General features: G+C 30.6%; 1 protein-coding gene across 1 annotated transcript; it reads right to left on the bottom strand.

The window, feature by feature from the left end:
• Nucleotides 1-958: 958 nt before the first annotated feature.
• On the bottom strand, nucleotides 959-8,862 carry LOC119667784 (probable G-protein coupled receptor Mth-like 8). The gene is made up of 7 exons (XM_038077098.1): nucleotides 7,793-8,862; nucleotides 3,526-3,682; nucleotides 1,995-2,186; nucleotides 1,719-1,937; nucleotides 1,479-1,629; nucleotides 1,190-1,402; nucleotides 959-1,121 (listed from the first exon to the last, which is right to left on the bottom strand). The coding sequence occupies exons 1-7, from the start codon at nucleotides 8,411-8,413 to the stop codon at nucleotides 1,064-1,066; spliced, it is 1,611 nt and encodes a 536-aa protein (XP_037933026.1). The 5' UTR covers nucleotides 8,414-8,862; the 3' UTR covers nucleotides 959-1,063.
• Between the last annotated feature and the right edge of the window lie 1,279 nt (nucleotides 8,863-10,141).

The following is a 10,141-nucleotide window of genomic DNA, read 5'->3' on the forward strand; positions in this document are numbered from 1 at the left end:
ACTAATATATAAGCTCAAAATCATATAAGAATTATATAGTTTTTATAATCTTTAGACTATATTATATAAACTCAAAATCATATAAGAATTATATAGTTTTTATAATGTATTGACTATATTATCAAGGAAAGAATCTATCACAGTTACATCTCCTGAATACGTCACAAGAAGGGAAAATACTAAAATTGGAAGAATCAAATTAGCCACAAAATTACTTCTTCAAAAACATTTAAGGCTTTATTAAGCCTTAATTATAAATTATAAATCCCTTTGAGATTTATATACGATATTCGAGATCTATTGTGCTATCTCATCAGATAGTCTTCTTTGCTAAACAGAAATTAGAAGTATTGAAAAACCTAACGGTGCCGCTTGATTGAAAACTCCGGAACTTTTGTGGTGCAATAAAAACCGGTGGTATTGGATTTATTTGGTGACAATCGCAAGACGCGTGCTAATAAGGTTGCCGAATATTATACTCTTTACCTTACAGAATCTTCTCTTTATTGTATTTTAGTGGTTTCTTTGAGAGGTGGTTCACTTAAACGTGTGAAAAAATGTTGAGCAGCCTTAATTCAGCAGAGTCCGATTCTTTTTAGTCTGAAAAACCTGTTAGCATTTTAGTTAATTACTTGAAATAATCAATGATTTCTATATTTCTATTTCTTATTTCTATAGGGTTTACTTACAAATAAGTAGCAAGTAAACACTATTAAATTCTAATTTTCACTTAAAGTTGTATTTATTTTTTCGAAATTTTTTTTATATTTTATTATATAATTTTTTTTATTAAAATTAATTAAGTATAATTAACAAACTGGAATAGCTTGCGTAACGTTCATACAAATTATGAATAATAACGCTAGGAGTTCCCAAGGGTCAATTATTTTATTCTATCATAAATTTATTTTTAAAAAAATAAATACATATTTTTGGCATTTTTATTTAATAATTCACAGAAATTCTTAATTATGAAATTAATTAGTACAAGAACATCAAACAAAAAATATATCATTACAATTAAACTAAGTATACTTGTGTATAAATGAAAAACTATTACTATTTAAAAACTCGTCATTCGCACTGAACTCGGTTGCAGATCTTCATCGTCATCATCATCGCTGTAAAAGTTGTATATATATTTTAATTTATACCTTTTTGATTAAATATATATAACTAAGAATTTTACACATCTTCATCTATTCTCCGCAGAAACTTCTGTATTTGCTGATTTTTTCCGATTAGAGTGTAAAGAGCGCCAAAACCGTGCAATGCCACGAACAAGCAAACCGCATAATTAATATGTGTCTTCTCCCCTCTATAGTAGTTAATTACAAAGGAGAACATGCACACAAGCCAAGTGACTACTGTGTAACCAAAGAACTTCCAAAATGATTTGAAACTGACACATATAATAAAATTAAATGATACTTAACATTGTTATATATAACAGTCGTATATAAGTTGTTAGAACTCACCGGTTTTCTTCAATAGTCGCAATCAATTTGTTAACATCTGCTTCCTGTCTTTCGGAAATGCGCATTAAAGTCAAGAGATAGAAAAATCCACTTAAAACACAAGACAGAAAAATGGGACCATAGAAATATACCATAATAGACCAGTTTCTGGCTAAAATTATAATAAGAAAACCGTGAGATATAATAATATATATTAATTTCTTATATCCATTAATAAGCATAATAATTGAAAGTACTTACGATCGAACCAACATGAATCGCCACCGAAAATTGGTTTATTCTGGTAATAGTCGAAACCCACGTAGAAGGACCAACCAACACAGAGCAATACAATTGGACAAAAAGTTAACCAAAACATTAGTTTCGTCAAAATAACGCCATGGAAATTTAAATAAAAATTAAAGCTGATAAATGTCAGTATGAAGAAGGACAAGACCAGAAAACATAAGGCAAAGCAAGCTGGAAAGAAATGACTCTTGAAATCTATGCAATGATAATATCTAAAAAAACTTTTACGTATGTTGGAGCAGGAAAATTTTAACATATTCGCTGGATCATTCAATATTAGGTGTGCCAGAAGTGAATAACCGATTATAATGCATAGTGCGTAGCATTTGATCGCTACACCGTAGAAGGTGTTTCGCAATTCTGTGCAGAGCAGATGTACGAACAAAATAATGCTCATGCAAATTACGGCTATGATAAGACCTAGAAATGTATGAGTGTATATCTTATTATTATTATTTTTATTTTTTTCATTCAAATAAATTCATACAGTACTTATAAAATATATGAAATTTTACTTAAAATCTAAATTGATCATAACATATTTGTTGTGTGTCAGAAGATTATACTTCACAGGATCATTTCTGTTCTTCGTCAGTCTTCATTTACTTTAAATGCAAAGTGACTACATATATATTTTGTTATAAGTAAATAATATAACTATAAAATAACAAAATATTTGTAACTGATTTATTATAACCAATTAAATACTCCACAAAGGCAGATTGTTTTAATATAAAAGTAGGAAGTAGGAAAACAATAAAGAGTGGGGGGCTTTGAAGCATGGGGAACGTAGAATTACAATAGTAAGGAGAATTCTACTTGCAACTTTTTGGATTATTTCAAACTAACTGTAGTTCGTTCAAATCAATATTTTCATATGAACCTTATATTTATTTTAAAAAGATTCTTTTTAAATGAGTACACTCCACTGTGTTGATATTAAATTGATTTGATGCTTATGTATTGTCTTGCTGTGCTAAGGGAAAAAAAGAAAGATCTAGACGCAAACTAATCTCAAACGAAGAGCAATCTGAAGACTTTCAAATTCGGATCAGAAGTGGCGGCCTGTGTCCAACAGGTTCTACGAGAGGCATATGCCATGGATAGCCAACATATAAGGGATCCTCCTGAATTAATGCAAAAGTAGTCCCGGGAGTGGAAATCCCATAGAAGAAGAGGGGGTATTTCAGTTCGTATATATATACTACATAGTAGGAGTCGAACCCGCCATTCCGTCGACGGTCGGTTTGACAGGGCATAAAACATTCCACCTCCTCCCCACAAAAAAAGTGTCTTCCTGACTGATGTCGTTGCTATGTCGTTTTTATGTGTTGTTGTTGTCTATATAATTTTGCATTATGAATTATTCATGTAATTTATTAATTTAATTTTTCTTTACTACGCTTAAATTAGCATTACATAGGCACTGCATGGCAAGAGTAGTTTCAGACAAAATGATAGTGGTAAACGTACTTACATATAGACAAATAGATAATCTTAGCTACGTTGATTCATTTCACAATGATATAGTATGTGATGATTTATTACCTGCATACTAATTATTTTAATAAAGTATATATTTATTGAATATAGTCTGAAAGACATAATAATATTTGTTGTATAAATGATACATGTACGCCATATTGATATAAGTATAATTCATCTCATAAATTGCCGAAAATTTTTATATTAGTGCTTTGTAAGCAACAATATATATGATAACAAAATATTTTCAATATTTTAAAATATTTTAACTCACATATAGCATAAGTCCATTCCTTAACACCTAATACAAATGGCAGCTTCTCGGGTGCACACGCCAGAGGTTGCCACTCCCACACAGAGTTTGGTTTCTCATATGGAGTGTAGCAATAATGTTTTGAAAATAAATGATTTTTATGTGAAATGCTGCCGTTCTGCAAATAACAAAAATTTGATTTATTTAATAAATAAAAAATAATAAAAATAAACAAAAAGTAATTATTTCATTCATATCAAATGGTAGGATTAAATGTAAAATTGAATTTATAAAAAATATTCTAATAAAATTATTTCAGTATCTATTAAAACTTTTTAATATAAATGGTTTAATTGTAATCTTCTTAAAAAATATTAAAAAATCTTTTTTTAAAAATTATTACAATATTCCTAGAAAGAATGACTTCCATGAAATTTAAAATGATTTTAATAAAAATCAAAATTTAATTACAATTCAGACAACGCCCTTGGCCTTACTTGAGCTTTAACATTTCTTAAATATTTATGAGCTTAAATTCACTGGCGCCTTCACCCAAATAATCACACTCGAAATTAAATTAAACAATAAAATTTTCGACTGCATTAAATGATAAACTGCAGGACTGATTTTTATTATTACGAATCAAGGTCTAACGTACATTAAAGAATTAAAATGCATATAGCAAAAATTCGGGAAGCGAACCAGAAGGAAAAGTCTTCAAAAACTACAAATGGTTTGTACCATAACCATGCCCAATTTATATATAACTTTTTGATTTATATATGCATACGAATTAAAAATATCGCACCCACTCAGCAACGAAACTTGTATAGTCCTATAGTACGGCGAACTAATGTATTCTTTCGTAGGAAATTGAATGAATACTTATCGTCTTTACTACGGTTGCATTCTATAGATTTCATGAAATCTATAAACTGATAAAAAAAATAAACCTAAATTATTTATAATTTTTTTTTACTAAACCTCATTCAATTGGAATGAAAGTTATGTGGAGATAATGAACCATTTAACATATTAAATGAGAGACATTTCATTCCAGTTAAGAAAACAATAATTTATTTATTAAAATTAAGCCCTACAGGCTAAGCTATCTAATTTTTTAGCTATATAATCTTTTTATCTGTTTTATTTATGAGAGATACTTATAACTACTTTACTTCATTTTCATTTAGTTATAAATAAACTGTGCATGGTGGGTCTAGCATCTGAAACCTCTCCAACCTTCACACAAACAATCTGTTGCTTAAAAGATTTACAACGAGTTCATTGGGCTGCTCGATTAACCTTTCCATGCTTCTCTTTTTAGATTTTCTAATTTCTTCTCTTCCAAAAAGAGTTTTCGCCACTTAATGTAGTTTTCAGTTTTAATTCACATGTACAGGAAACACAAGCAGTAGGAGACTCCATAAAATTGCTAGATTTTCATATACTTTTATCGCGAATTATAGAAATAGAAATTGTCTTCATGTAGGGAGAATAATTAGATAGCAAAAGCGAGGGTTAACCTTTACGGTTTACAAGTTCTGAAGATTGTTCTATATTCCTTGAAATGTGGTCTTTTTTATAGCATTGTCACTATCCAATGTTGTTGTTTTAATGTTTCTATGTTAAACAATATATTCATTTTTTTTTGTATAATAGATAAAAAATGGTATACTCCATTGTAAACTTCTGAGAATTATTATAATTATTATAAAGAATGTTTTGAATTATAACTTCAGAACAATTATTAGAAGTGTTCGAATAGAAATGAAAAGACAACAACAAAAATGTAGTTATTCGAACTTTTAAACAAGTTTTAAATAGTTTCTTTTCGTCATAAGACGTGTTACTCTTGGAAAGAAAAAATTAACATTACAGAATAATTATATTTACTTACCAAATGTCAATGAGACATTTTTTTTAGCTAACATTGCTTTAACATTACATACTTTATTTTGACTTCTATGTCAAAATAATCATCACTAAAGTTCTATATTTAATTTTATTTTCTTTGATAATGGAAAAAATAAATGTCCTCCTCCTTCTTAATCGCGTTACATTCAAAGCTTTGTTCAGGACTTACTAATTTTTCGTTTTGCTACTTCTAAGACTTTAACGCACTAAAACTACCTTACCAGAATAACATGTAGGGCAAGTACACCATTTAGATCGCAAAGATCCATTGAAGTGTTAGTCCACTTTGATATATTAGAAACATTTTCGGTTGTTTCTGAGAAAATGTTGAGAAATGTTTTATGTTTGGATGTAGGTAAGGAACTGATATAGGAACTACTTTCAATGTTTGACTGGAGAATTCAGTGTCTATCACTTGACAGAGTCGCCCAAAAGCATAAAAAATGTTTGAAGCAAGTGGACTGTTCAACGATCGCATTAGTTGGTAGTATATAGTCATTGCGATAAATAGTCACAAGAAAACCTATAGCGTTTCCTATGATTTCAGGTAGAACCATGTTTGTGTTCCAGCAGCCATCCTAAGTTCACCATTTATTGTTTGATTTTTATTAATATAATATAATAATAATTTATAATATATAGACTAAATAAAATTTGTTGAAATTTAGTTACAATTTTTAGTGTGACGTGAAGGGACAAATTTATCTTGAAAAAACAGACAAAACTATGTTGAGGCTATATTATTTCGATTAGTATATCTAGATTCAATCTAGATCATTTAAATTTTGTTGCCAAATTGAACATTTTCAGAGCTATCAATAATTTTTGTAGTAGTGTTAGTAGACATTTATATTTTTCATAAATACAAATCATATAAAACAGCTGTTAATTTCAGGGTAATCGTGCTAATCTGGGTATTATTTAGAGTGTTATAATTGCACAATCTCAATTACAAAACTTTCTCTTAATGAGCTTCTTTCATATAATAATAAATACTTTTTCTGGAAACGAAATAATTGAGTTATTTAAACATTAAACGACAATTAAGTTTTCTCTAGAAACGGAGCTCTGGCATGGCTCCTACATCGCCTAACTTAACGCCTATAAAGTATTTTTTGCTTAAGTATTTGAAATTAATGGTATATGGAGACAAATCAACAGTGATTTCAGCTTTGGAAGCGAACATCAATTATATTTTTAAATTTTAAAAAGGCTGTAGATCCCTAAGCACAGTTTCCAAGATTTCTGTGAAGACCATTATTATTTATTATAATACTAGCGGACCCGACAGACTTCATTCTGTTAAAAAGATTTGGAATATGACAGTTTTTTGTTCCTACCTATTTTATATTCGGGGCAAAAAAATGTACTGAACAGAACAGTCATCCTGGTGAATGGGGTTCAGTTTGGATCACCAAAGTATCTTCTCTTCCAAGAACCTTGGCCACCCTTCTGGGATCCACTGCAAAACCCCGACTGGGATGTCTTTCAGAGGTTTTCAAACTAAGAGGCGAACTTAGCGTTCAAACCTGATTGGAAAGTCATATAAAGGGACAGTGGAGACCTAAAGGTGACAAATATATAAAAAGTGGGTAGCTCGCTTGGATAATGGAGATAATGATCTGCAAAGGAAGTCATGGGGATTTAATAAACATACCTACAATAATCAACAACTTATTACAACACACAAACTCATCTATTCTGGTGACGTTCTTGTCTTTTTATATGTAAACATCAATTGAAAAATGTGTTGATAAGCGCAGAACTCAACAACGCCTGGACCAATTTTTTCCAGCCATCCTTGGATTTAAACGAAGATTTAATAAAAAGAATTGACCAAATTGGTCGAGGCGTTGTTGAGTTATGCGCTTAAACACATTCTTCGATTCATTTTTATATATAAGATTATTATTATTATATTATTTTCCGTCATCAATGCTGTAAAATTATCTATCGAGTAAAAAATATTTGATTTATTCCTTCAAATATCTTTTGTTTTTTAACTTGCAATCCCATACCTCTTCAACAGTTAGAGTTAATTTTCTTTGTTTAATTCCTCAGTTAGTATAATCCTATTAATTAAATGCATATAAATTTGAAATTTTACTATCATGTACGCAAGTTACCCTTCACAGTATTGTAGTAATTCTGTTATTATATGTCATAAATTTTTAACCCAATATTTAATGACATCCATGCATGCTACTTTTCTGTGACTTAAGAACACTTAATTAAATTGAACTATAACTTTTAAGAACTTTTAACATGAGAGGAATATATGAAATATATATATCACATATATAAATATATTCTCATGTTTCTTTTTTATCTTACCTACAATAAACTTTCCATTCATTCAGTCAGGACTTACCTCATATAAATTCCACTGAACAATTTGATTATTTTTCTTCAATAAACGCATATTCTCACAAGGACTGCCAATGTGTACTGAAAAATGTGTTGAGGTATTAACGATTCTCGAGGTGCCATTCCACTGTTTAATCAGCATAAAGCTCTGATCCATCAAAGGCGCAATTTTATCGCTACTGTTGTTGCTACTGTTGATACTGTTGCTACTGTTGCTACTGTTGCTGCTAATCTGACTATTGTTGCTAGCGCTAATGGCAATGTGTTGCTGCATATTGGGTTCAACAACATCCGGGACTGCGATACACGTTTTATTCTTGACATCATAGTATTGTCCTTGTGTGCAACAAAAGCGTATGCACGGTTTCAGTTTGCATACACAGGCGCGTAAATGTCGCTCTGCCGGTACGCGTACACCGTCCTGTATGATAAAGTCATAAGCCGCTACCAGTTCACGTGGTATTATCATCCATTCGTATATGTACGACATATTCGTTGTGTCGTGCGAAAAGCTACCCGTGATGTTTGCCGTGTCTATGAAGGCGCAAGGATATTTTGATTCCACCTGATGTGCGTGGGTGTAAGTTGCACAGCAGAGAGCAATTGCAAGTAATATTTTTAACATTTTTATTGACTTCGTTACTGGTGAGGTAAATGGTAAATGGTGAGGTTGATGGTGAGGTTAATTGTGAGGTTGATAGTGAGGTTGATATTTATGATATTAAATCCACTGTGTTCACTTAATTCTATTAATATTTCCTTGTATTTTATAACTAACTTAAGTACTTTATATCAAGAAATTAAATTCACTTTCACTCGTTGCTTAGCACATTTTTAATATTTATTATTTAATTACAATTGATTTTTTAATAAACTGTTTGATTGGCAACTTGACCGCACTACCCAATCAATTCGCAACCTCAACGCTTCGAATATTCAAATGAAATATTTTTCCAACGTTTTGTTTACAATTCTGCGTGTTTATATCAACGCAAGCCAGAAAGAAGTACATAGAAGATAGAGGCGAATTGATGGTACATCCAATGTGAATTATAAATTTAAATTTAATTTAATTTAAAATTCGAATTCAAATGAAAATGAAGGAAATTAAATTGTTGAACGCCCGCACGATTATTTATTTCACACAACGATGACGTTATTATTGTTAAAAGCTTTCATATAATCTAGCTCCCTTTGCGTCTTCGTGATGTACTTTCCGCAAATACCATGTACCAGCTGGATAATGACGGGGACAGTGGCCGGCCAGAGAAAGCACTTCAATATTTCAGTTGGCAATGGACAATGCAACAGTTGAAAAATAAATGCATTTAATATAAATTTTGTTTTAATTTTGTTTTAATTTTGTTTTAATTTTGTTTAATAAAAATGTCTACCGAGAACCATAAACTCTGCGAATTCCGTTCCATGTCCGTACATTTCGCGTGCTCAAGTTCAACTGAAGCCGCCGCTCGTTGTTGTGCCAACACCTGGTAAAGGCCAGTCCATCAGACGCGCAAAGGGGCTAGCAGGCATTTGGAATTTATTATTTTATTATTATTTTGTATTTTTTTTTTTAATTTGTATTTTTTTTTTGTTTTTTGTTGTTCTGTAGCCTTTAGCTCTATTAAGGAATTAAATACTCTTTACGTAAGTTAAACAAAATGAATTTGTAATGAATTGTTTTCACTTCCTTCACGTTCGTTTATAATTTTTGGCGCTCAACAGTGTTTTCCATTACGTCATGATTAACCATTTGTTACGCCTTCCACCTTCCCCCTTCCTCCTTCCTCCATCCTTCATCCGCATTTAACTTCCTGACATCCTCCGGTTTATGTATTTGCTTGAAATTAGTATGTAAGGTGAGATGGCAGTGCCTAATTTATTTGTACCATAGGCGAAGGGCGTCATTACGTTTTTCTGCTACTTATTTATGTTGTTATTAAAATATAATTGAAGGCTTTAAAGAATTTGAAGGGTTTGTGAGAATAAGAAAATTGATAGGCGGCTAGTCGGTGCTTTGAGTATTTTATCAAGTTTTTATCCTTCAATTAAAACTTTTTGAGTATAATTTTCAGTATCTTGTTTTTTAATGCAAAACAAAAAATTTACCAAAAATTTTATCTACAAAAGAAACACAAACTTTAAATTGAGCAAAATATTCCACGTGTCGATTTTTGCATATATTAAAAGCTAAAAATAAAAAAAATTGTAAAAAGTATTCTAGGAAAATCACCTCACAGTTAGAAAAACACAATGAAGCAGATTTCGAAGACGTGAAAAATATGGTTGTTTAGTTTTGATAGCAGCAGAGCATCCTCCCCTACCGGGAGTAAACTATCTTTAGAGCAAAATG

The sequence above is a fragment of the Teleopsis dalmanni genome, chromosome 1, assembly GCF_002237135.1.
Source record: "Teleopsis dalmanni isolate 2A chromosome 1, ASM223713v2, whole genome shotgun sequence".
In the NCBI taxonomy this organism is placed as follows: domain Eukaryota; kingdom Metazoa; phylum Arthropoda; class Insecta; order Diptera; family Diopsidae; genus Teleopsis; species Teleopsis dalmanni.